This window comes from Podarcis pityusensis (genome assembly GCF_964106645.2).
Source record: "Podarcis pityusensis genome assembly, chromosome: 12".
Lineage (NCBI taxonomy): Eukaryota > Metazoa > Chordata > Lepidosauria > Squamata > Lacertidae > Podarcis > Podarcis pityusensis.
In genome coordinates this window covers 31,303,419-31,331,139 of record NC_138037.1, presented here as the reverse complement: position 1 = coordinate 31,331,139, position 27,721 = coordinate 31,303,419, and the positions used below count along the sequence as shown (strand labels likewise).

The 27,721-nt window shown below is 43.9% G+C and overlaps 1 protein-coding gene and 1 long non-coding RNA gene across 3 annotated transcripts; one reads left to right on the top strand and one right to left on the bottom strand.

Annotated features, from left to right (window-relative positions):
* Window positions 1-805: 805 nt before the first annotated feature.
* Window positions 806-23,126, bottom strand: LOC308459482 (uncharacterized protein C7orf78). 2 transcript variants are annotated; one of them, XM_080975048.1, is made up of 8 exons: window positions 23,058-23,126; window positions 22,192-22,273; window positions 15,980-16,043; window positions 13,999-14,460; window positions 8,403-8,487; window positions 5,574-5,722; window positions 2,464-2,544; window positions 806-1,194 (listed from the first exon to the last, which is right to left on the bottom strand). In XM_080975048.1, exons 4-8 carry the CDS (start codon window positions 14,437-14,439, stop codon window positions 922-924), a joined length of 1,029 nt encoding a protein of 342 aa, XP_080831174.1. In that variant the 5' UTR covers window positions 14,440-14,460; window positions 15,980-16,043; window positions 22,192-22,273; window positions 23,058-23,126; the 3' UTR covers window positions 806-921. The 2 variants fall into 2 exon arrangements, with proteins under 2 accessions (XP_080831174.1, XP_080831175.1); XM_080975049.1 differs by lacking the exon at window positions 22,192-22,273 and having other exon boundaries at window positions 23,058-23,083.
* A 223-nt stretch (window positions 23,127-23,349) lies between these two features.
* On the top strand, window positions 23,350-27,235 carry LOC308459605. The gene is made up of 3 exons (XR_013978214.1): window positions 23,350-23,528; window positions 24,725-24,773; window positions 25,141-27,235. It is a non-coding gene; the product is annotated as an uncharacterized lncRNA (long non-coding RNA).
* Window positions 27,236-27,721: the final 486 nt, after the last annotated feature.

The following is a 27,721-nucleotide window of genomic DNA, read 5'->3' as shown; positions in this document are numbered from 1 at the left end:
CCCCCTGCAATGCAGGAATCTGAGCTATCCCAGATCTTTTACACCATCAGGGTGCAGATTCTGCAGCAGGCCCGTTTGTCTTCTCCGAAGGAAGTTCTACTTCATTCTCACGGTATTAACATATATATTTTTACTAATTTCCCCCTATTTGAATATGGATTGATGGTTTTGATTACAGTGGTACCTCGGGTTAAGAACTTAATTCGTTCCAGAAGTCTGTTCTTAACCTGAAACTATTCTTAACCTGAGATACCACTTTAGCTAATGGGGCCTCCCACTGCCACCACACCACCACCAAGTGATTTCTGTTCTCATCCTGAAACAAAATTCTTAAGCTGAGGCACTATTTCTGGGTTAGCGGAGTCTGTAACCTGAAGCATCTGTAACCCGAGGTACCGCTGTACAGTGGTGCCTCGCAAGACGAAATTAATCCGTTCCGCGAGTCTCTTCGTCTTGCGGTTTTTTCGTCTTGCGAAGCACGGCTATTAGCGGCTTAGCGGCTTTAAGAAAAAGGAAACAAACTCGCAAGAACTCACAAGACATTTCGTCTTGCGAAGCAAGCCCATAGGGAAATTCGTCTTGCGGAACGACTCAAAAAACGGAAAACTCTTTCGTCTAGCGAGTTTTTCGTCTTGCGAGGCATTCGTCTTGTGGGGCACCACTGTATATCATTTTTAGCAAAACACTCCTGAGTGCCATTAGATGTGGGAGTGTATTATATAGATAAAACCATCCCTTGCTGCACTTGTATGTATGTTTGATTGCTTATTATTATTATTATTTACAATTATTACATTCACTGTGCTAAAGAGAGGATGAGATTTATCCTCCTGCAGTACAGAACCCTACTGGCACTAGAATAGCAGCAATGAGCATAATACAATCCAGGTGTTTGCAGAGTGTTCTGTGGTCTCCCCCTCATTATTTGCACCTCAGTTCTTCGACACTCTGGGCAACGCCACTTGGCAGCAAGAAGCCCAGAGGTTCTGGTTTTATATGCATTGACAGTTGCCACCCCAGTGTTGCCATAGGTGGTGGCTGAGAGAGCCGTCCTTTTTGCAGGCTTTTTTCCTGCTGCCTGCCGGCCTGTTGCTGCATCTCAATATCGCTCTCAGTGGAAACAGCTGTGCTTGGCGTTTTCTGCCTCAGACTAGATGCAGCTTTTCTTCTGTCCTGGGCCTGCTTCTGGGCTGCCTGGAAAGCAGGGAGGAAATGTCACAAAAGGTCAACATCCATATCTAGAAAGCCTGCCTAATTTCGTTCTCTCTCACACACACAACGCTATAACTCACGGGCATTCGATGAAGCAAACATTTGGGCAGATTGAGGACATATAAAAGGCTACACTGCTTCACACAGAGTGCAGTTCAGCTGTGGAACTCATTGCCACAAGAGGCAGTGGTGGCCACCAACTTGGAAGGATTTAAAAGAGGAACAGACACATTCATGGAGGAAATGGCTACCAACCAGCTGCAATGCTTGTTCCTCTTCCTCCACAGCTGGAGGCAGTAATGCTTCTGAATGGAAACCACAGGAAGAGGAAGTTCTCATGTGCTCAGTTCTGGCTTGCCAGATTCCTATAAGGCCACTGTGAGAACAGGAAGATGGACTAGATGGGCCTCTGGCACGATGCAGAGGGCTCTCCATATGTCCTTATTTACGTGACCCATGAAGGCTGCAGGGGGACGCGGGTGGCGCTGTGGGTTAAACCACAGAGCCTAGGACTTGCCGATCAGAAGGTCAGTGGTTCGAATCCCCACGATGGGGTGAGCTCCCGTTGTTCGGTCCCTGCTTCTGCCAACTTAGCAGTTTGAAAGCATGTCAAAGTGCAAGTAGATCAATAGGTACTACTCCGGTGGGAAGGTAAACGGCGTTTCCGTGCGCTGCTCTGGTTCGCCAGAAGTGGCTTAGTCATGCTGGCCACATGACCCGGAAGCTGTACGCTGGCTCCCTCAGCCAGTAAAGCGAGATGAGCGCTGCAACCCCAGAGTCGGTCACGACTGGACCTAATGGTCAGGGGTCCCTTTACCTTCACCTTTATGAAGGCTGCAAGTGTGTTCCTGGAGCACGTTGCTCACTTCTTCTCAGTGGAGGCTGGTCCATTAGGGCAAGTTGGGTGAGTCCATTAGGGTCAGTCTGTCCTCAGTCAGCCCCCATCTGCCTGTCTTCTTACTTAGAAGCAATCAGGAGGTGGCACTGCCTGTCACTGGCTCTGACTCTACCTGCTGCTGGTCTACCAGCCTTCCTCCCCAACAGTCCTGAGGACAACTAGACACCACAACAACTTCTATCCAACTTTCCTTCAGTTCCTCCCCTGATGTGGGGAACCTGTGGCTCTCTGTGTGTTGAATGGAACTGGTAGGAGTTGTCTACATATTCTCTGTACTTTATACCATAAGAGTTCCTTAGAGGGGAATAAACTGGTTTAAAACTGAGTTGCTAGATTTCCTGAAGGCAACTTACCTCTTTCAACCACAGCTGGCTTAGTGTTTCTTCTACACGTTCCAGAAAGGCACTGTGTGCAGCTCGTTGGCTTCTGTGCCTCTGAAGACAAAATCATTAAAACAATATAAGAAAACTACTGACGGGCATGCTTTTAACCAAAAGGGGATTCACAGATATCAAACATCTTAAAACAAAAGGGCCTTGCTTTGCAGCTAGGCTTTATAACATAAGCATAGCCTGAAGGGAAGATACATAACATTTACTGGCAAAAAAGGTTTTAGCTGCAATAATTGAATACCCATCCAAATTGAATATCATACAGACACCCATTTACTAGTGAGGATATGTACTCAGCCTGTTTCAAGTGCTTTTAATGCTTGTGCTTCACAGTTGCCAAATATGATGAGAGCCTGTCAAAAAACTTTCCCCAGCAGGCCTGTCTCCTCACATATCTGTGGTTGCCTGTGAGGAGCACTGGCCTCAGCAGATATAAGCCTAACAACAACAACAACAACAACAACAACAACAACAACAACAACAACAGTTGTTTTATTATTTATACCCTGCCCATCTTGCTGGGATTCCCCAGCCACTCTGGGTGGCTTGCAGCATATCTAAAAACATAATAAAAACATCAATCATTAAAAACCTCCCAATACAGGGCTGCCTTCTGATGTCTTCTACAAGTTGCTAAATTCTTTATCTCCTTGACATCTGAGGGGAGGGTGTTCCACAGGGAGGACGCCACTACTGAGAAGACCCTCTGCGTGGTTCCCTGTAACTTCACTTCTCGCAGTGAGGGAAGACCCTTAGAGGAGGACCTCAGTGTCCGGGCTGAGTGATGGGGGTGTAGACGCTCCTTCAGGCATTCAGTACATGGCTGACATGAACATGCAAGGGGTTTGGGGGGAGTAGGTGGGAGCAAACTAGCTCTACACCATCCCTGTCATCCTCCATTTGCCTGGGGAAAAGCCCCACTGAATTCAACAGGGTTTACATCAGAGCAGACATGGTTCATACTGGGGTGTTAGCAATCCATTTATGTAACAGTGGTGGCAATGTTTGTGTTTTGGCGCTATTTTTCCTGCAGTGCAGTTTCTTGGCAAAGCCGAAGTTCCTGAAAGCCTCCATGATGTGTGCTTCGTTTCAAGCGATTGAAGTCCCTTCAACAACAACAGGAAGCACCTCATCCAATCATCCATACAGAGGACTGGCAAGATTTGTACTGCGATATGATTTCGCACAATGCCTACAAATATGCCATGTGTTTTTTAAATTTAAAAAATCAAGCTGAACACAGAAGAACAAAAAGAGAGAGGAACAAATAAAATAACAGAAAGCATAGGCTGGGGGCAGCAGTAAACATCTGAACTTACAGGAGAGACAGGATAATGTACAGGGCACCTAACCAGCAGTGAATCATGGTGGGTCGGAGGGGCCCAATCTGAATCACACTAGGCCAGGCGTAGGCAAACTCCGCCTTCCAGATGTTTTGGGACTACAACTCCCATGATCCCTAGCTAACAGGACCGGTGGTCAGGGATGATGGGAACTGTAGTCCCAAAATATCTGGAGGGCCGAGTTTGCCTACGCCTGCACTAGGCAGGTGCAGAGCCTAGGAGACTCCAGAAGGCAGCCCTTGCTATTTCCTTCCTAGGGGAGGGAGAACAGCAGCACCTCCTATTAGCCAAGAGACCACTATAGAGTTGGCATGGGGGGGTGCTACCAAGGAGGCAGCAGACCCAGCTTCCAAGGAGCGCACCGCAGTGGGCAATGCATGCCTTGGAGGCCAGATCTGTTGTCCCTGTGAATTCTGCCACCCAAGGCAGTCACCTCCCCTTGCCTCATAGGTGGGCTGGCCCTGCTTTGCAAGAAAAATATCTGCCCACTATTTTCTATGTAGCTCTAAAAAGTTGCTAAACCAGGTTCTGCATCAGAAAGTTGGGTTCTGTGCTGCCCAGCAAATGCTGGCACATGAATACATGCATCTGTGATTATACCTACTTTGTGTAGCATCTAAACAAAGCAGGAACAAATTCAAGCATTCACCATAAACAACATAATCTTAGCATGTTATTCCCTAAAGTGACTAAAAATTCTTAACTGATATCTTCATAGCTACGATCCAAAACTTTGCATGTGCATACGAGCATCCTCACCCAATGTCAGGGAGGTGCCCCATTCCATATGGGGCATCAGTGGGGAACCTGTGGTCATCTAGAGGTTTTTGGATTCCATCAGCCCTGGCCAACATGGCCAAATTCAGGAATTATGGGAATTGTAGTTTAACAACATCTGAAGGGTCAAAGGTTCCTTATCCCCAATATAGCGTATCTATAGCAGGGGATCAGACGGAAACCTTACTGGTTACAATGGAATTTTCTTCCACATGTATTAGTGCTTATAATTTAAGAGCATTTGCAGCTCAAGCAACATTAAACAGTAGGCAAGATTCTACACATGCTATTACATTAATTGCCAACATGCATTTGAATCTCCAAGACTAGCTCAGGAAAATTACGCCTCCCACATTCTGAAATGGCTCTGGCTTGTTTCCGTTTAAAACAACACAAGAGTCATTCATGCCTCATTCGGAAAAGTCTATAATTTGTCAGAAAGCCCAAGTCGCTTCTGATCCCTCAAAAACTGGGTGAATCTGTTCCTTTCAGCCTGCAATGTAGCCAATGTACCCAAGGTTCTACAGTGTATTTTTTGCTTTTTCTAAAAAAATATATTTTTTTTTACAAAGTATCCCCATATCTGATGGCGTGAAGCAACACACTGTCATTCATGGCATTTTGCAAGAGAAACAGTTACAGTTTTCAAACAAAACTATAAATAGCAGCAGGCCTACAAATATCTTCCACCTGTGAGAACCTGTATATGAGACAGACATTTAAAAAAACAACCCACAGCCTGTCTTCTAATTATATCACCTTAGGTTAGAATTTGGCTAGCTATCAGCTTTGCAGAAACTCCCAAGTACTCCAGCAAAGCAATGCCCTTATTTTATTTTACTTTAAAAAAAAAACACACCATTCAGAACACCCACAGATTTCTATTCCAAATATGAGCTCAGTGGAAGAAGATGCGGAGAAGGGAAGGGAATTATGGGGTGTTGTACTAACTGTGAAGGAAACAGGTTTAGTAGGCCAAGGCTCCTTTGGCAGAAGTAACTTCGAATCCCACTTGAGTTCTTGAGGCTTGTAGCAGGTGGTGAATCTTTCCTTGGATCGGGGTCCCCCCTTTTCTTCCGCGAGAGGATGGAGTCCGTGGACTGAAGAGGGACAGCAAACAAAAGGAAGTTTGTGCTCAGAATCCGTATTGTGCACTGCTGCTGCCAGGGAAAGGATTTGAAAGTGCATGCAGCACAATACTATGGTGTTTACTTGGGAGTAAGTCCCACAAGAGCCAATGGTACTAACAGAATTGCAGCCAAAGCAACTAGCCAGTTTTAGGGGAGCCACACTGGTCTGGCTGCCCTGGGCGCGAGTAACCGCAAAGGGTGCCACAACAACTATGCAGAAGGGAGCATGAGAGGTGGGGTTTGTGTGTGCCAATTTTTAGCATTGCACAGGGTGACACAGAAATTTGAGAGCCCAATGTCTGCCACTGTAACTATTACTAGATTTTGGGGAGATTTATTAAAGGGTGCGATGTTGGATTACTGGTATGAAAGTGCCTGGAGATTACCTTTAGTATAAAAGCGTACATATAAATTGAAAGTAACTAGGGGACAGCCAGGGGCCTTCTCTGTATTCTTGTCAGTGCCTGGTAAAACAGTTTCATTTAGGCAAGCCTACCAAGATAGGTAGAACATCGATATATGTTTTATTCTGGGGTGGGGTTGTTGTTTTTTGTTTATTGAAGAAGAAGAAGAAGAGTTTGGATTTGATATCCCGCCTTTCACTCCCTTTAAGGAGTCTCAAAGCAGCTAACATTCTCCTTTCCCTTCCTCTCCCACAACAAACACTATGTGAGGTGAGTGGGGCTGAGACACTTCAGAGAAGTGTGACTAGCCCAAGTTCACCCAGCAGCTGCATGTGGAGGAGCGGAGACACGAACCCGGTTCCCCAGATTACGAATCTACCGCTCTTAACCACTACACCACACTGGGTCACCCCCTCCAAAAAATGTTTTAAATAGTTGTTTTAAACACTCTTTTTTACTGATAATTCCATTCTTTTACTCATTTTGGAAACCACATTAAAATTATTTGCTTTTATACTCAAGTGCCATGCATATCTTAATAAATAAAGAATCAGTGGCCAGAGTTGCACCAGGCACATCATACACCTGTGCCTCTTGCTGTATCCCATTTACCTAACAGGTGGACACATATTCGCATGAAGTTTTGTAAATGCAACAGCAGATGTTCGGCCTTCTGCTGAGTTTGCTGCTCCATAGATTGCAACCAGTTAGCGTAGATGTTCAGTTCTGAACTCGTCTATCAGTGCCACTTACACATTCTCCAGAGCGCCTAGCACAATGCTAAATGGCAGCAGCATGATCAAATATGGCAAGTGAAATTCAAGTGGGGTGTAGGAACAAAAGAGGAAGATTTGGACTGCCTAGCCAAGCTTCACAATCACCCGTTTCTAATGATATGTTGACTTTTGAGTGTTATAAACAGTCAAATGAGAATCTTAGCATTAATGTTTTGTGTTATAAATATGCCAGAAGCTAACCTTTATTACTATTGTTCCCTAAAGGAAATAATGGCTGTTGTGAGGGCCAAATACTTAATATGCCTGCTTAATGAAGATTAAAACTATCAGAGTCTAACAACAACAACAACAACAACAACAACAACAACTTGTTGAATACCTCACCCATCTGGCTGGGTTTCCCCAGCCACTCTGGGCAGAATACCTCACCCATCTGGGTGGGTTTCCCCAGCCACTCTGGGCACTGTTTTTAACAGAATATTAAAAACACAGTAAAACATATAACATTAAAAACTTCCCTAAACAGGGCTGCCTTCAGATGTCCTCTAAACATCAGATAGTTGTTTATTTCTTTGACATCTGATGAGAGGGTGCCACTGCCCTCTGCCTGGTTTCCTGTAACGTCACTTCTCACAGTGAGGGATCTGCCAGAAGGCTCTCAGAGCTGGACATCAGTGTCCAGGCTGAACAATGGGGTGGAGAAGCTCCTTCAGGTATACTGGACCAAGGCCATTTAGGGCTTTAAAGGTCAGCACCAACACTTTGAATTGTGCTTGGAAACGTACCGGGAGCCAGTTGCAACCCTCTTTAACTTCCTGGATAGTTCAGCAGGGGGTTGTACTACATGATCCTCAGGGTACCTTCCAACTCCATGAGTCTATGATTCTATTATTTATTACAGGGATGAGGAGCCCTTTTCAGCTTATGGGAGGCACATTGTCCTGTGGGCAACCTTCTGAGGGCTGCAGGCCTGTGGGAGGCAGGGCCAGCAGCAAAAGTTGGTAGAGCAGCAGACATTAATGTTACCTTTCTAGAATCATAGAATTTTAGAGTTGGAAGGGACTCTGAGGATCATCTGGTCCAACCTCCTGCAATGCAGGAATAGGCAGCTGTCTCATGTGGGGATCGAACCTGCAACCTTGGCATTATCAGCACCGTGCTCTAACCAACTGTGCTATCCAGTGCAATTATACCATAGGCCGCTAGACAGTATATAGTATATCGACTCATGCATCCCTATCTATCCTCCACCCAAGTAAGTAAGAAGCATTATCAGATTTCAAGGACATATTTCAGCCAAGGAAGGAGGGTGCAGAGCAGGACCAGGAGGAGGAAGCACAGCCTGGAGAGAGTCTTGAGAGCCACATCCCACACCACACCCCATGCCCAGCACAACACAAGCTTCCCAATCCAATTTATTACTGAGAGAACATGATGTTCAAACTATACTGTTCCTCTGAAGCACGAAACGGGTGTCATACCTGCTTCTGAAGATCAGCGAGGACTTACCTTTGCTCAAACACTGGGATTTCAACTTTAGATTCAGAGGGTCTCTGGCATAGCTGGTCACAAAATTTGGTCTATCTGGCTCATACTGCACGGGGGAAAACATGGAGAGGGAACACCTGGATTTGCTGGCAAACAACTTGGGAGCAATGCTTTGGTGCTTGTCATTCTTACTGCCCATTCACGGCGACTTCTTTGTGGATATAGCAAACACAGTTATTTTATTTTATTTTGACATGCTTCTAAATTTTTTTAGGTTTGTCGAGGGTTTTTTTACCTCCTGCTGTGGCACTGTACTTTTAAAGCAAAGGCTATACAGATAGATATACACCACACATTTAAAACACACGACTTCCCCCAAAGAATCCTGGGAACTGTAGTTTATCTTTCACATTAGGACAATTCCCAGCATACTCACAAGCTACAGCTCCCAGGATTCTTTGGATGGGAAGCCATGTATTTTAAATATGTAGTTTAAATATGCATAGCTTTAATAAGTGAGCTTTCATTTCTGCATTTCTTTCATGCTGCTTTTTTAATGGATTTATATCCCGTATTTTGTTTTATTTATTTATGTTACTAGGGTGGGGTTTTTTTGGGGGGGTTGTATTGTTGTGTTTCAGTCTTGAGGCCACACCATGGTCCTTTTATGGCACTACAGTGGTACCTTGGTTTAAGAACAGCTTAGTTTATGAACAACTTGGATTAAGAACACTGCAAACCTGGAAGCAGGTGTTTTGGTTTGTGAACTTTGCCTTGGAAGCAGAACATGTTATGTTTCCTGTTGAGTGTGTTCCATTTGTAAACTAAGTCCCCTGCTGCTATGGGAAAGCATGCCTTGGTTTAAGAACATTTTGGTTTAAGAACGGACTTCTGGAACGGATTAAGTTCATAAACCAAGGTACCACTGTGGTCTTCAACTAGTGGGTGGCAGTCTGATTCAAAGTGGGTGGCAACAGGAGCACTGCAGATATGTGGTAAAAGACTAAGAAATGGGTCTCCAAATGCATGTTTGGGTTAAAAGTGGGTCATGGGTCCGAAAAGGTTAAAGACACTTATTTTAGCAGATTGCAAGGTAATAATAATAATAAATAATAAATTTTATTTATATTCCGCCCTACCCAGCCGAAGCCGGGCTCAGGGCGGCTAACAACAATAAAACAGTACAAAAGTACAGCACAAACAACACTCTAAAATCATTCATTATAAAATTAATTAATTCAAGCCACTGGCAACCATTGGGCCAGAGCTCCACGAAGATTGCCGAGGGAGGGAGTCAGGCTGTGCCCTGGCCAAAGGCCTGGTGGAACAGCTCTGTCTTGCAGGCCCTGCGGAAAGATGTCAAGTCCCGCAGGGCCCTGGTCTCTTGTGACAGAGTGTTCCACCAGATCGGAGCCACGGCCGAAAAAGCCCTGGCTCTAGTTGAGGCCAGCCTAACTTCTCTGTAGCCTGGGACCTTCAATATGTTTTTATTTGAAGACTGTAAGTTTATCTGTGGGGCATACCAGGAGAGGCGGTCCCGTAGGTACAAGGGTCCTATGCCGTATAGGGCTTTAAAGGTTAAAACCAGCACCTTAAACCTGATCCTGTACTCCACCGGGAGCCAGTGCAGCTGGTATAGCACCGGGTGAATGTGATCTCGCAGCGAAGACCCCGTAAGGAGTCTCGCTGCAGCATTCTGCACCCACTGGAGTTTCTGGGTCAGTCTCAAGGGCAGCCCCACGTAGAGCGAGTTACAATAATCCAGTCTGGAGGTGACCGTCGCGTGGATCACAGGGGCTAGGTCAGGGCGAGAGAGGTAAGGAGCCAACTGCTTAGCTTGGCAGAGATGGAAAAATGCCGCCTTTGTTGTAGCTGCAATCTGCGCCTCCATGGAAAGGGAGGTGTCGAAGATTACACCCAAACTCTTAACAGACGGTGCTGGCACTAATTGCGCCCCCGCAAGAGATGGGAGTTGCCCCCCCAATCCCATATCGTCCCGTCCCAGCCACCAGACCTCTGTCTTCGAAGGATTTAGCTTCAACCGGCTCCCACGTAACCATCCAGCCACAGCTTCCAAACATCTGGTCAGTGTGTCTGGGGCCGAGTCAGGATGGCCATCCATCAACAGATAGAGTTGGGTGTCATCAGCATACTGATGGCAACCCAGCCCAAAACTCCAGACAAGCTGGGCGAGGGGGCGCATAAAGATGTTGAAAAGCATCGGGGAGAGTATCGCACCCTGAGGTACTCCACACACCAAGGAGTGGGGCGATGACAATTCCCCCCCAAGTGCCACCCTCTGTCCCCGACCAGAGAGAAACGAGCGCAGCCACTGAAGGACTGTGCCCTGGATCCCCACGTCGGTAGGGTAGAGATTCTCTAAAAGAAATAAACAAACAAGAAGTGATCCTGGAACCGGACAGAGCTCATTTCTTGCCACATACTCAGTTGTTAAACTGCTCAGCTAACATCAATAAAGCTGATTTGTAAACTTCTGAGGCTCTCAAAAGTCAACAGAAGACACACAGCTGTCGTTAATAATATACAGTCACTTCCTGGTTTAAGGCAGGAATAAATTATCCAGTAAGTTTAGTACGGAAATGCTAATCTTAGCTTTTCAAAGCACCTCAGATAATCATCTCCGTATACACATTCTTAACCGGTTCTGCTAGTAAACACCTGCCCTTTGTTAACATCATAAGGTTCACATGTGACCGCATAAGCAGGGCCATCTTTCAATGAAAAATCTTTTAAGTCAGGTCTGAGGACCAATTTCTGTCTGGGGCCACATTTCCTTTTAAGCAACCTGCTGCATGCTAGTGGTACATGAGATGAGAGGGAAAAGTAGGAGAGCAACCAATCTAAAGTTTACCTTTGTATAGTAGGCTATTTCCTACATGTACTCATGCACCCTTCTCTGTCCTTCATTGAAGTAAGGGCTGAAGAACATATTCCAGCCAGCCAGAAACACTCATAGGGACATAGGAAGCTGCCTTCTGTTGAGGAAGACCATTGGTCCATCTAGCTCAGAACTGCCCTACACCTCTTTGCATCTTCCAGGCAAAATACTCAAGAAGGGTGCAGATCCAGTGAGGGGTTTGGCCTGGGAAGGGATGAGGCCTAGGAAGAGTCCTGAGGACCAGGTGGAAAGGCCTCCTGTCCTAGCTGCAACCTTAAATGTTCAGTGCGATAAAAGTAATGATATTGATTTTTTTTAAATACCACAGGGAGGGTTAACCTGTTAATTTGTGTTGTGGCTGAATGGAGAAATACAATGAAATGCATTAGAAATGGCTGTAAGGTGAAGGTAAAGGGACTCCTGACCATTAGGTCCAGTTGTGACCGACTCTGGGGTTTCAGCGCTCATCTCGCTTTACTGGCTGAGGGAGCTGGCGTACAGCTTCCGGGTCATGCGGCCAGCATGACTAAGCCGCTTCTGGCGAACCAGAGCAGCACACGGAAATGGCGTTTACCTTCCCGCCGGAGTGGTACCTATTTATCTACTTGCACTTTGACGTGCTTTCAAACTGCTAGATTGGCAGGAGCAGGGACCGCCGAGCAATGGGAGCTCACCCCGTCGTGGGGATTCAAACCGCCAACCTTCTGATCGGCAAGTCCTAGGCTCTGTGGTTTAACCCACAGCGCCACCCGTGTCCCCAGAAATGGCTGTATTGGACATTAATGTGCCTCTATAAAATAATTTAAGTCTCATGAAAAAATCCAGTCACCAACAGAGTACCATGATTGAAGATGAAGATCCCAATGTTTAAAAAGTTTCTGAAGAGCCCTGAGGCGTCAAAGACATTTTTCAAAGGCTAATAGAACCACATAACCCAACTACACTATAAGGAAAAGATAAATGTGATCCACATCACTGCATTCATTTGACCAAAGCATTTGTTGCAATAGTGCCATCTTGTGGAGACACGAAATTCTGTTGCTTGTGTGTGTTTCTTGGTGTGTGTGCACTTTATAGACCAGGCATAGGCAAACTCTGGCCCTCCAGATGTTTTAAGACTACAATTCCCATCATCCCTCACCACTGGTCCTGTTAGCTAGGGATGATGGGAGTTGGAGTTCCAAAACATCTGGCAGGCCGGAGTTTGCCTATGCCTGTTATAGACACACCAAACAGAAATGATGCAGCTTCTGTGTTATGTAGGTAGGGATAGGCAAAACTGTCAATTTAGGGTTCTCTCATTTTCTCATTTTTCTAATATTTATTTTGGTTCTTCACATTAGGTGGGTTTTTTAAAGTCCTCATGAAAATTCACCAGCATTGTAGCATACAATTTTGCCCAATACTGACATTTTTGCAAAGCAGTATTCCTGTTGTCTTTCATGCTTTTATATACGTGCTTTCCTCTAGTACATGCATTTTTGTACATATCTCTTGGCCGGAGAAGCACACTGCAAAATTTGGAGAAATGCAAATTTCAAAGGATTGCTGTATTTTGATTCAAGTATTATTTCAGGAAGTGTGAATTAGGTAGGTTCACCTTTCGAGGAGAATGGAATCAAGTCCCCCCAATCCCTATGTGTAAAGGCAGAAGGAAAGCTAAGCTTTAATGGTAGATTTCTAGGTGAGTTGAGTTAGACTGCAAGGGTTTCTGATGTCTGGCTCCTTAAGAAAAGCAACAAATGAAAATATGTGCCTCTCTCACTGCTGAAATGAAGAAAACTTGTGGGGGGCAGACCAGGATTGAATTTCTGTGCGAAACCCACCCTGGTGAGAAAAGCAAATTTCTGGGCCGAGCATGTTCTCAGAAGTACCCTTTAGCCTTTTTCAATTCTATATGTACATCTGTCTGACTGAGCCACTGTGTAAAGACTTGGCTCCAACTTGTAGATCTTAGAACTCCAGTGGTACCTCGGAAGTCAAACGTTCGGAAATCAAGGCGCGGCTTCTGATTGGCTGTAGGAAGCTCCTGCAACCAGTCGGAAGCAGTGGAAGCCATGTTGGACGTTCGGGTTCCAAAGAACCTTCGCCAACCGGAACACTCACTTCTGGGTTTGCGGCGTTCAGGAGCCAAAACGTTCAACTCGCAAGGTGTTCATGAACCGAGGTACTACCGTATAGTTAAAACAAATAAATAAATAAACCACCCCAAACAGTCCGTCTTGGCTGGTTGTTGTTGTTTGCAGGTTATTCTGCAACATGCCATTAACGCAATAATAATGTATTTGTGGTAGATTTATGCTGTGGACCATCCACAGGTCATTTTGCTTTATTAGTTGCTCTGTGACGCTTCCCTGATGTTAGTTACTACGTTATTGCTGTCTGGAGGGACAGTCTTGCACTGCAGCACAATGAAAGCAGGAAAGCAATCAAACAAACCTGGAACATTTGTAGTATGAAAAGTTAAATGTTTTAAGCAAGAAGTCATGGGACATGCATTGACAGGAAACAAAGCGGTATGTCCACCCCAAAACTGTGTAAATGGTATTGAAAGTGAGATTGTGCATAAATGTCCCAATACATCTGGGGCAGCACAAAGTAGATTCCAGAAGCTTTGTAGTCTACCCACACCTGGTGCAGTGCATTGCCTCGATCCCCATCCCCACCAAAGGCCACCCTTTTCCAGTTGCCTCTATCTCAATTCATCCTTCCCTTTACCTGTCTATAGTCAAATGGTTTTGGATCTTGGTATTTGCTGCTCTTGAACTTTCCCATCTTCACAAACATTAGCTGGGCTTCGTAGGGACCCATGTGGGGAAACCTTGTGATGATCTTGGGCTCCTGTTCGCGTTCCACGATGGAGAAAAATAAATTGGACCTTATCCTCTGCAACTCTTCCTGCACCGTGCTTGGGGGCGATTTCTTTTTCAGCTCTTTCGACTTTCCTCGCGGCTTCCTGAGAAGGCCTCGGGTGATATAAAGCCTGTAGCTGAAATCAGGAGGTTGTTTTAGGCAGCTATCCTTTTCCAGAGGGGCTGTGAGTGGCTGAGACTCATTGACTCGATCTCGTTGTAAGGCTAGCTCCAGGTTCGTAGCAAATCTCCCCTTCAAATCGAAAGTACACTTCGATTGGTTCCCAGCATGGATATTGGGGAACATTCTGCACTCGCCGCTCTATGCCTAAACAAGGTAAAGAGGTAAAGAGGAAGAGGAATAAGAAGAAAGACTTTGATTATTACTGATTTATCATACAAATTTATTTTTAATACAATTCTGCAGAAAACAGCTGTTTAGAAACAACAGCAACAATCCATGAAAATAAGCCCACTGCATCACTTCCTTTGGGCAGACAGAAGAAGTCACCATCGAAAAAAACTGGCTAGGTCTGGACTGAGACACATCAATAAAGTGTTTCAGTTAAACACGTTGTAAACTTCATAAAGGGAAATCGTGTTTGCGAAAGATGGGACTCCACAGTGCCATCTGGTGTCACAGTGTTATAATGCATATAAAGCGCTTTTTCATTCTGAATGTAGCTGATTACAGTGGTACCTTGGGTTAAGAACTTAATTCGTTCCGGAGGTCGGTTCTTAACCTGAAACTGTTCTTAACCTGAAGCACCACTTTAGCTAATGGGGCCTCCTGCTGCCGCCGCGCTGCCGGAGCACGATTTCTGTTCTCATCCTGAAGCAAAGTTCTTAACCTGAGGTACTATTTCTGGGTTAGCAGAGTCTGTAACCTGAAGCATCTGTAACCTGAAGCGTATGTAACCTGAGGTACCACTGTACTAAGTTGTGCTCAGGCAATACATGGTACCCAGCAAAACATCACCACATACATTTACTCCCCACCCAACAAGAATGCAAACAAAAAAAGTTCCTTCCCTGAAGGAAAAATGCAATCAATAGCTAGCTTGTATTCCCATATGCAGATATATTCGCAGCCAGATATTTATGCCTTTATAGAAGTATATCTGTACTGCCAAGATATCAAGGCGGTGTACATGGTTAAAGGTAAAGGTAAAGGGACCCCTGACCATTAGGTCCAGTCGTGACCGACTCTGGGGTTGCGGCGCTCATTTTGCTTTGTTGGCCGAGGGAGCCGGCGTACAGCTTCCAGGTCATGTGGCCACTGTTAAAAGTTAATATTTAAGGTGACTGGCTAAGCAAAAATAAAAACTAGACAGGTGCAAAGGCCTGTCAGCTAAACAAGTCTGCAAGGGACACCTGAAAGTCAGTAGCAAGGATGCTTACTGAATCTCTCTTGGAAGGTGTTCCAAAGCATGGGATCAGCAACACTAAATGTCCAGCCTCTAGTTCATCCAGGTGGGCCTCTGCTACAGGGAGGAGTGGGAGGCGGGTACAATTAACTGCACTCCTCCAGATGATCACAGTGTTTGAGCTTTATATTAAGCTATCCTGGACCTAAGTTGTTCTGGGATTTGTACATCAGCCCAGGAACCCTGAACTTGGCATGGAGTAGGTGTTGGGATTTCGTTTTTCCAACAGTAGGCTGTAAAATACAAACTTGCATTTTTTAGAAATTGTGGTGAGAACTTTTGAAATCTCCTCTGGCTATATACACAGTTCTCCCTGATGCCATCACAATTATTTTAAGTGTTGCCCTAGTTATTAATAACGGTAAAACTGCAACCCTTATAAAGGAGACAGAGCTGAAGAAGCAAGGAGATTCTACTCACCCTCTCTAAAGCCAAGTCCTTTCCCAAGTGTTTCATGCCGGATCACATTTTTCCCTTTGCAGCCCTGGTTAGAGCAAAGCAAGCACACACACAGAGAGAGGAGAGTCTCATAACAGCAATGTTTGTTCTGGGAGATGTTTGTGCTCTTCTTTTTTCTTTCTTTTTTGTTATACAAAGAGGTTTGAATGCATAAATGTATTCAACCCATCTGGGTTGCTAAGAAACAGGACAATTCTTGCCTCAGGACGTCATTCAAAATTCAAAAAAGAGGGGAAAAACAACCCTGAAAAGAGTGCCTCTCTTGGCTGTATAAAATGAGCTTGAAACCTAGAAACAAGCTACACCAGTTCAAGGCTATTTTTTCAAATGCTAGGAAACAGAAAAGTTCATTGAGGGAAATGAAACTGAGGGAAAACGAACAAGATGAAACAGGCCATTGAGAGAGAACCAGCATAAAGACAGTCTTTTTATTCCTGTTCTTATAGGACAAGCTCTCTCCCATGTAACAGACTCTCTGAGTGTCACTATTTTCCAGGGACAATCTCGGATTTACAGAAGCCGTCCCAGTTTCTGAATGTCCCGCTTTTCCTTAGGACATCCCTATTTACATCGGATAAATGTTGGAGGTTATACAGTTGTCCGTAACATCTGAAGGCAGCCCCATATAGGGAAGTTATTTAATGTTTAATGTTTGTATAATATATGTGTCGGAAGCTGCCCAGAGTGACTGGGGCAATCCAGTCAGATAGGCAGGGTACAAATAGTAAAATTATTATTATGGAATAGGACGTCCCCATTTCATCAGAAAATTTTGGAGGGTATGGTATACCTTTTGCCAAGTTGGTTCCTTTGTACTTGAGTAGTACTCCACAATTTATGGCCAATGGATCCAGTTTTAAAATATGGAAAACTAGTCCTGTCTCCAGGAACAGCAGATAGAAAAGGGCCAGTACTGTTGGGAGTAGCAACACTTGCAGTAAGTTATCTGAACCAGCAGAAGGCAATAAACAGAAATGCAACCTTTTCATCCCTCGCTGATCAAGCAACTACCTGCAGATTTGTTTTCTCTCAGGCTTTACTTCCTTTCTCCTCCTCCCTCAGTCAGTTAGTGTTCTGTCTTTTGTTATGACTCCATGATGGCCACATATAAGCTTGTACTCACAATGGCTTTGCTTGCCATTGGTAATAAACCATAAGTTTCTTTATTATTTCAGTCTGCAGTCTCAACACACACACACACTGGTACCTCCGTTTAAAAACTTAATTCGTTCCAGAGGTCTGTTCTTAACCTGAGGCACACTTTCACTTCCGCTTGCATCCCAGGGCAAAGTTTGCTACCCGGAACACCTACTTAGCACAGCTCGTTACCTGAAGCGTTCGTAAGGAGGACGGTATGTAGCCCGAGATTCCACCATGTATACACCATGTACACACACACACACACACACACACACACACACACACCCCAAATGCCAACGAATACATGGTCTGAATCTAGCAGTTCTAGTACCATGCTGTGGTACTATACTGTTTTAGTTTTGTAGCACTTAGATGTTTTGATTATTGTTGTGCACAGCCCTTGACTGCTTTTGGAAGAAGTGTTGTATCCAGTGCTTTTATTCTAAAAAAAATATGTTTAGGGATACTTTCATCTTCCTACTCATATTGAAATACTGCCCCTCAATGAGGCCAAACTTAGATTCACAAATGTTTAGGGGTATGCGTACCCCTGTGTACCCCCAGAAAAAAAGCACTGGTTGTACATCATCATCATTTGTACCCAGCACATCCTTCCATGCACACAATGGATTGAACATCCCCTTCCTCTCCAGTTGTATCTGGAGAAGATATCACAAATTCTGCACATCACCACAAATCCCCTGTATCGATGATCAGTGACATGCAAAACTTCGAGGAGCGCTAGTGGCAAAGGAAATATAGGGCAACCAATTTGCCGCAAGCAAAGAAACGCTAAAGACAAAAAACATTTCTAGGAGCAAGATGGACACATCCACTAACACATCACATAACAAGTCTGCAAGTCAAAAGGATGAGATACAAATAATAGTTAGCCTTTATGACAGTCAGCCTGTCCTCGGAGTTCCATTTTCTGCTCTTGCTGTGTTTCTTCTTCTTCAATGAAATGCACAGAATATTAAAATAATATAAAAGTTGCCATTTTAAATAGTCGATGTTACATAGATTTAAGCTGAGAATAAGTACTGGCATCAAACTAGCGTTAGCCTGAGATTTTCTATCCAAATTTATTGATCGCAGGCATGAATCTAAGTGAATGCGTGAGCATGATGTTAACTCCTAATCATAAGGATTGATTTCTGTGTATTTAAGGTGAAGGGAATTCATATATCCGGCATCATCAGGCATGTAAAACTGGGTGGTTCTTTTCTCCACTAGATGGCAGGGTATTACTTGCTATAGTAATAATAATAATGAAAAAATTTAGAAAAGCAACCAGAAATAGTTCTGCAAAATAAATTGATATTTTTCTAACCCAAGGCATTATTTACGTTTTACATCTAAATGAAAGCAGAAATACTGTGAAATGAATAAAAGCAAGAGGCAATGGCATCCAGTTTGGAGAAAGACGAAAGAAAGACAGAACAAAGTATTCCTTCTCCCTCACAGAGTTCCCTGTGAAGAAGGATTGATTGTTAAACCTCTCTGGGTGGGAATGTTAGCTCTGAGGAGAGAATAGGGATCTGCTAGCAACTCTCAGCACCTCAAACTAACTACAGCTCCCAGGATTCTTTGCGGGAAGCCATGACTGGGTGGCCATCTGTCATGGATGCTTTAGCTGAGATTCCTGCATGGCAGGGGGTTGGACTAGATGATCCTATGATTGTTTAAAGTGGTACTGTAGTGCTTTATATTTATGGTGTGAATGCAGCCAAGGTAGGAGTGCAGCAATCCCTTCAGTGACGCGCATGGCCAGAAGTCAAAGATGGGTGCAGCCAGATGCAAGCATGGGCAGGGCAATGGATGCAACTTCCTTGCCATTCAAAAGTCAGAGGTTTCTACGAACACAAACACGCAGATTCATCCTTCATCCTCAAAAACTAGAAGCAGATCAAATTTGAGGACACATTCCAGCCAGCCAAAAGGATTCATAGAGGACTTGGAGCAAAGTTGGTCAGAGGTTTGGCCTGGTGACGGGGGGCAGTCTCTAGTGAGCACTCCAAGGAGCCGGAGGCCAGAGTGGGGGCACATTAAATCCATGGTTCTTAGACCCCCCCCCAAGATGAAGTACTTGTAAAACTGAGAAGCATAGCGCTAAGGTGAATCTGAAGGAGTATACGTGAAGGAGCGTCTCCACCCCCATCGTTCAGCCCGGACACTGAGGTCTGGCACCGAGGGCCTTCTGGCGGTTCCTTCACTGTGAGAAGGGAGGTTACAGGGAACCAGGCAGAGGGCCTTCTCGGTAATGGCACCTGCCCTGTGGAACGCCCTCCCATCAGATGTCAGGGAAATAAGCAACTATCTGACTTTTAGAAGACATCTGAAGACAGCCCTGTTTAGGGAAGTTTTTAATGTTAGATGTTTTATCGTGTTTTTAATTTTCTGTTGGGAGTCGCCCAGAGTGGCTGGGGAAACCCAGCCAGATGGGTGGGGTATACATATATTATTATGGAGACTCTTGAGAGTCCCATGGACTGCAAGAAGATCAAACCTATCCATTCTTAAGGAAAGCAGCCCTGAGTGCTCACTGGAAGGATAGATCCTGAAGGATTGTTTGTTTGCCTGAAGTTGCTGTTCAGCAACGTTGGCTGTTATTTATGGATCATTTGTGCTGATCTGCTTGTGGAGAGGGTAGACAACATTGCATCAGGTGTTCCCTCGCACTTTCAAGCGCATTTCCCCATCCAGTATGGGCATAGCTGTCAACTTTTCCCTTTCCCAAGGAATCCTATTCGGAATAAGGGAATTTCCTTTTGAAAAAGGGAAATGTTGACAGCTATGAGTATGGGAGGGGGAAGTGGGTTTGCTGTGTAAGAGCTTTAAATCTACCTTAATTGCGCAACCTGGATTTGTCAATAGGTAATTAAATCCTAACTTAGTTGAACCTGCATTGGTCATTACTTACATCCCATTGATTTCAGTGGAGAACAAGTGCAATCCCAACCATGTCTACTCGGAAGTAAGTCCTCCTGGGTTTGGTGGCACTTCAGGGGGCTTAGGTCAGACTGCAGCTTTTGTCAGAATCCAACCCAATATAAGATGGTACTTGTCTTAAACGTTCAGTATGGAGAAGGATTGAGTTGTACAAATCCTTTCCCTCACCCCCCCCCCCAAAAAAAGCTCTGACAGAATTTTTAAAAACACACAGAAGCAGTGGTACTACTGCTGCACAGTCGCCATCCCATAACAGGAGGAGAAAAAAAATCTAATTGTTGTTAATATGGTATAAAATTGTGTGCCATTAAGTTACCATTAAATCAATTACATTCTCTTTCCTAAACTCTGAATATAATGGATTTGGATGTTCACAGGCTGTAGGTTAATTGGAACCTGCCGTGTATAAAGGATAAGCCACGGCTTTCCGGATATATTTACTGCATTATCATTCTATGTGTGTAAATAATTCAATCTGTTTCCTGTAGGCCCCCATCATCCTAGCACTTACTTTTCCTGATATTTTCTCTGACAGGTTTATATTACCTTTTTTTTTACTCAATTTCACTGTGCTGAAAATGCTTGACTACACAGACTTCCTCTCATTTCAAACAGCCGTATATTAAATGGGGTTAACTGATGACTGCTCATCATCTCCTGAGGATACAGGATTAGGAGATTTTGTTACAGATAATTAAAGAGGATGTTTGCGCCATCTTCAGCTAAAAATACCTACAGCCTGGATTCTCAGGTTGCAATCAAGTTTGGGTTACCCCTTCCATGTTAGCTTAATCTATAGATTATACATTATTATATTCACTGGCAAAAACCATACATTATACCTAATGCATACTTAATACATTCCTCAATACATAATTTGTTTTTCCATAACTAATGAAATAGTGGGGAGCCTGATTCTCACTAGAGGTGCAAGTACTTAATTTCAGACCCTGGATGTAATGATCTTAGGAGTCTATAAACCGTGTTGCAGCCTGAGGCCATCAAAGTGATGCAAAACAAGATAAAAACAAAATGCAGGCAATGACCGATTGACATGCGTTCGATATGTGCGCAACTGTGCACATCGTGATGACCCAGAAGTGGCTAGAAAAGGGGGCGAAACTTGGGGTGGGGTGGGGTAGACCAGGCTTATACACCTTCCCCTGTCACACACAATGACCTAGAATGCAACCCCCACACAAATCAGGGGTTGCCTGTACAGAAAACACAATTTCTAAAAACAATTAAACCCATTTCAACAAACTCTAAAAACAACAAACCAATTCATACAAATGTTCAATTAATATTTCCTAATATTTCACACTTTGGGGCAGCCTTCTTAAGCAAAATCAACTTCTGCAGTAGATGCCTATTCCAGAGGACTGGAACTGCCAACACTAAAAGCAGGATTTCTGGTGGGAAATTTAGAGACACCCCTTGTTATGGCCTAAACAATCCCTTCATACCTCAGATTCAAGGCCAGAGCTAAGAGACATTTAGTTTCAGAGTTCAAAAGTGTGATTTTAAGGCTGTATAGTCCTAATCTACATACTGTTAAAGAAACTGCAAATCAACTTGCAAATCAAACAACACGCAATGTTCCATTTTCAGACACTCCAAGATTAATCTATCGGTCCTTTAAATGGAAATAATACCAGATTAAAGAACTATGTATTAGTGATTTAAATATTTTAAAGTTTTATCCCATGTTGCAATTTAAGTGGCGCCCAAGGCTCCTACGAATAAAGGTTTAATATCAACAATTAACATTGAGCTAGAAAGTGACATTGAAAGCTGAAGCCAAACGGCAATATCCACCATAAAAGTAAGCAATAAAAAGAGCGAAATAGCAAACGCAGGAGTCAATTGTACATCACTGATTAAAAGTTTGAGAGAATAAAATTGCCTTCAGTCTGTGCTCAAAAGGTCACATGCTAGGTGGCAGCCAAGATCCCTGGAGAACCTATTCCACAACTGAGGAGTCTCCACCAAAAAGGCCCTGCCTTCACAGGGTCACACCCTCCACATCTGAAGATATGGGCACGGGATGCATGTGCTGTTAATGACATAGAACGACCTACCTCTTCCCACCCGTACTGTAGATCCTGTGCCACATGGTGATTCCCTATAGCAACGGAGGGTCCAAATCCCTTCTTTGTCAACCTGAAAACAGCAATATGTCCTAATCAGTTTACGGCAGAGATGGAGAAATTGCAGTCCTCCAGATACTGTTGGACTATACTTTCCAACATCCCTGACCATCATCCCTGCTGTCTGGGGTTGATGGGAGACGGGGTCACAGGTTCGTTCCTTTCTTCTGTTTTTCTACTTTGGCAATGGGTAGCTCCAATCTTGCCAGCCTCACTGATTTCAGAGGTATAGAATTAGGTACAAGATGGAGTCCTACATAGGATTAAGCCCGGTCACTATATGCCATATCAACATCAACATCATTATTATTAAAACCCTAAAAAGTCCAGACCAGGTCATGAACAATAAAACTGTAGGAATATTGTCTGTGTCTTTAAAGCAAGGCACAGGTAAGCTTGCCTTTTAACAAAACCTGTGGGAGAGGCTTAAAAGGGATCACTGTACCAGGTATTTAAACCTAATGACTGTCTGCAAAATCTCTCTTTATGCCACTGGAAGGGAAAAGCAGGCCAAGAGGAACATTTTGTTAATCGGGTATGTTAAAGTTTATATACTCTTGCAATTCAAGGGACACTGTACTGCCCGTTGTGGCCACTGCTGAGATTTATACATTTATTTACAGTAATGTCAATTGTCCTACAGGCTGCATTATCAATCAGAGTTGTGAACAAACTATTTCTTTATTGGCAGTGCCTCACTATTGGGCGAAAGTTAATTTGGAATATTAGTCACTCATGTTGGAATTCAGAAAATATCAAGGAAGCTTGGAAATAAAGGAGATCATTAAAGTTCCTACCTATCTGCACTCTTTCCCTGATCCCCCTTTCCCTCTGACTCGGTTGCTTTTAGAACACATACATTAATTCTACCTTTGTCTGTATACAGAAACGAAAGACACTCTAACAACTCCCATTGGATAAGACGCAGAGCCATGCAGGCGAATGCCTCAGATTACGACGCTGCTCGATGATGTAGGGCTCCTTCCATCCGGAAGCATGCCTATGATCTCACAAAAGCCGGTTCATGACAAGCAACCCAAAGGAAGATCCATGCGTGACCTCACAAAGGACAGCTAGGAGAACAGAAATTCCAGGCACTTGTTACTCTAGGCAACTCCAAAACATTTTGCTGCACCTTTCCCCCTTCCAGATACAGAAGCCAATCAGACTGGCAATTGAATCTCCACTCAACATGGACAACTGGACATCCTTCTCTACCATATTCTCTAATCCTGAACCATCCCTTTTATATTACTGATCACCAAGAGGTGCTTAATACGCTTGACTGAAGTACATTATATTCACTTGGAGAAGCAGCTCCAAAGTGACCTCTCCGGGGTGCAAGCCTGGGCAGTCTGTATGGAAGTAGTGGGCTGCCCAGGTGACAAGACCCCCTTCTTGACCTTGCCGATGTAATCCAAAGGAAAGCAGAGCAATATGTTTGGCACCAGCTTGGCTGCAGGAGTTGCCGGAAGGAGGTGTACAAAGCACCATCCAACAGTCTTAGGGACTCCACTCCAGATTTGTGTAGGGTCTACCCCCTACTCTTTTCTTCTCCCAAAGATATCTTGCAAGGCAGAAGAGGTTCAGGATCAGAATTTCCCTTCTCTTAAATGAGCTCCCTTTCCAGGTTGACAAGTCCCATCTACTTCTCACTTCCCTCCATAGGAGCCAGTTCCTAGGGGCTGAGGTCCCTTCACCCCCCCTTAAATATTTGAGGGGTCTGGGAGCTCCCAAAGTTGATGGGTATTGCCATTCAAATGGTGTGCATGCACTATGTGTTGTGATCAATTATGTGGGGTGGGGCTTACCTGGGTCCCCCCAATATTTTATTCAAGTTGGCAGGCACCCTTGCTTCCCTCTACAGCACATGAAGAAACCACCTTTTTGATCATTGGACCTATTCTTGGTCTTGTCTGCTCGATCCACGAGAGCCTGTCTTCACATGCAGTGGACGCAGCCCAGTTGGGACTTAAGAAAAACATTCTGCACATCCCCAGAGTCTCTCTCACTTTTCTGCTTTAAGTGCAGAGCCCTGGTATTTGAAATCAGTCTCTGGAGCTGAGTCCAGTTAAACCCTGGCTCAGATTAACTCCACAGACACATATAAGAAAAAGCATATATAGGGTTTTGGAACATACAGTATTCCCAAATATCGGTTTCCTCTCTCTTCATTGTTTATTTGGCTTGAGACCAGGTTGGAATTTCACAAAAACAGAGCCAGAGAACTGTGGGCGGAAGGGAAATAGCTTGCTAGCACTGTTCCCTAAACACTTGTGCAAGAGCTTAAACGAGAGTCCAGCCCTGCAATTGCTACACAGATAGGGTTAGGTACTCTGGGAATGTGGTCTGTCTGAAACCTTGGAGAGTCGCTGCCAGACAATGCAGACAATCTGGGTCTGACTTGGCAGCTTCCAATGTACATTGTTGAGTTTGACTTTTCTCATGCAACATTCTTGCACAGATGCACTTTGAACTCCAGCGCCCATCATCCCCAGCCAGCAAGGTCAACGGTAAGAGAGGATGGAAGTTGTAGCTCTGCAACATTTGGAGGGCCACAGGTGCCCCATCCCCAATCTAATAAACCAGCCCTTTTACACATGGGTGGGGACTTGGGGACAATCGAGAGACTGACATTCTGTTTAGGAGCTCCAAGGAGGAAGTGCCTTTAAAGACCAGTGCAATTTCTGTGGAAGCATATCAGACAATGCATGGTTTCTTCCATCCATGGAGACACTTGCCTCACTAAGCTCCTTCTATTTATGCTTTTAACGTCCTTGTGGGAGTCTTTCTTCTTTTCTTTTCTTTTTGCTTTTTTGTCCAAGCTGTAAACCAGCAGATGATTGAATACACAGGAAATTTGCCATATCTTTTTCACAGATGCTGTCAGATGGGTGAAACAAGGAAATGGAAGGAAGCACAGATCGAAGGATTATCACTTTGTGATTCTACAAGCGTTTGGTACAATTCAATGGCCACTTATATTGATGTAGATCCATTAGCAGAGTCAGTGAATTGCTCCCTTGTGCGAGATTTGCTGGCTCTGTGGATGCTGTGCAGAGACGATTTGACAATCAGCTGTGAGGCTGGTGGTGCATAAGTTGTATGTGACCACTTTGCTAGTGATGGAAAACACAACACTCCAATTCCATAGCTTATCTCAGCAAAGAAAGGGGTATTTTTTATTACTGGCAATTTATCGTTTCCCAATGTTTGGATTTGAATAGAGGTATTTCCTTTGGATCTCAGAATTCAGAATGCAATGGTGTCCTCTTAATAAACACAAAGGGACAATTGACAAATCTTAAAAGCTTAACATTTCCATGAACAGGAAACGGAATAAAAGTTCAGCTTTTATGAACTACTACCTGGTGCCGACACATATTATTATTATTTTTTTAATAGCCTTCAACACTGAGAAACAGGAAATTTAGAACAGAATGACCCTTTTAAAAGATCAGGAATTTCCCCACCTTGATTGATTGATTGATTGATTGATTGACTGATTGATGCTTTTAAAAGAAAATCTATGTGCTATTTTACCACACCATACATTCATTAGTTTCCTTAATATGCAGACGCTACCTCATTAAGGGGCTAGCAAATGTTCTAGTCATACAAAGGCGCTTAAAAACTGACCTAAAAGTGCTTCCAGGGTTCTTTTAAAAACAAAAACCCACGAATTTGCTACTAATAACTGGGCTCCTTCTCTCCCCCCCACCCATCTCTCTTTCTCTGAGTTAGTGTTTCCCTTCTTCATTCTTTGATGATCACCAGTAGCCAAGTAAGATTGCCTTCTATAAACATGGTTTTAACAGTGAGCCCGCAAATGACTGTGGAGGCCAATTCTGGACCCACACATCCTTCCATAGTGGGGACATAGGTTTCCAGGCGGAAGTTGATCATGGTGAGGGTTTGCCAAGCATGCCTTCCTCTTAGTGTGTTTCTCCGTTTTGTCCTGAGTTCGAGTGTCTTTAAAGCCCATGATACGTTTGGTAAAGGATGTTCTCCAATTGGAGCACTTGCAGGCTAGTGTTTCCCAGTTGTCGGTGTTTATACTACGTTTTTAAAGATTTGCCTTGAGAGAGCCTTTAAACCTCTTTTGTTGACCACCAGCATTACACTTTCTGTTTTTAAGTTTGAAATAGAGTACAGGTAGTTGCTTTGGAAGACAATCATCAGGCATCCACACAACATGACCAGTCCAGTGAAGTTGATGTTGAAGAATCATTGCTTCTCCACTGGTGATCTTTGCTTCTTCCAGTACACTGATATTAGTTCACCTGTCTTCCCAAGTGATGTGGAAAATTTTTTGGAGAAACTATTGATGGAATCTTTTGAGGAGCTGGAGATGGCATTTATAAGTGGTCGGTGTTTCACAGTGATACAGTAGGGTTGGTAGGACAAGTGTTTCCCTAACTTGCACTTCGCTAAACCTATGGGTGAACCTATGGGTTAGGAACCTCAGGCCATGCAGCCAAATAAGGTTCTCCATGCCTTTCCTCAGACCATTCTCCTCCTTGTCCAGGAGGCAAGACTGTGGCCGCACTACAACTAGCTGTGTTGGTGCACTGAGACCCAAAAACAGCCACAGTCTGAAAGCGCCCTGGTGTTTCTTCCTGTTTGTTTGTTTTTTCTTTCTGTCCTCTTCCTAGTTTTGTGGTCATTTAGCTAAAAGTAAATATATAACACAAAACAAGCAAACATACAAGATATAATTGAAAGTGATTTAAATCCCACTCTTGTTCACAAGGAGCTGCTAGCTCTGTTGCTGGCTGCAGCCAGACTAGAAATCACCAGAAGCTGGAAGTCTGCACTGTGTCTCTCTATGGATGGATGGTTTGAGAGGGTGTGGGACCGCTGCTTTGTCTGAGAATTTAAGCCATCACAGGAGGGTGATAAGAGGGGTTAAGAAATAAGACCATTTTGAGTTTGCATGATCTGTTTATATGCCTCACAAAAATAATGTGCTGCATAGGCCCCCCAACAATACATGCCTAAAATAGATTCCCTTTGCAGAATCTATTTTATTATGTCTGCAAAAGTGTACTGAACCTTCTGTTTATTTCATTCTAACTGCAACAATGTGCTCCACACACTTGTTGTTCTTTATTCATTGTTTGTCTTGTCTGCATGCTGTTGTTTTTGAAAACTCAATAAACACATTTTTAAAAATAATAATAATGAGTTATATACAGCTGATGCTCAGATTACCCGCTGAATTACAGGGGGATCAAATAATCCATTTGTAATTACAACTCTGAATGAAAACCATTTTAACTCTCCGCTGATCATCCATCCATCAACTATCTATATGATGATACATTTTCTTCTCTATCACAGCTGTCCGGCCCAGGTCCTAAGGAATTAGTGAATCACTCAAGCTCATATTTGTGGCTTTGAACAGCAAAGCTTCCCCTCACTAAGTGTTTATTATCATTTTAAATACTTAACCTGTCCG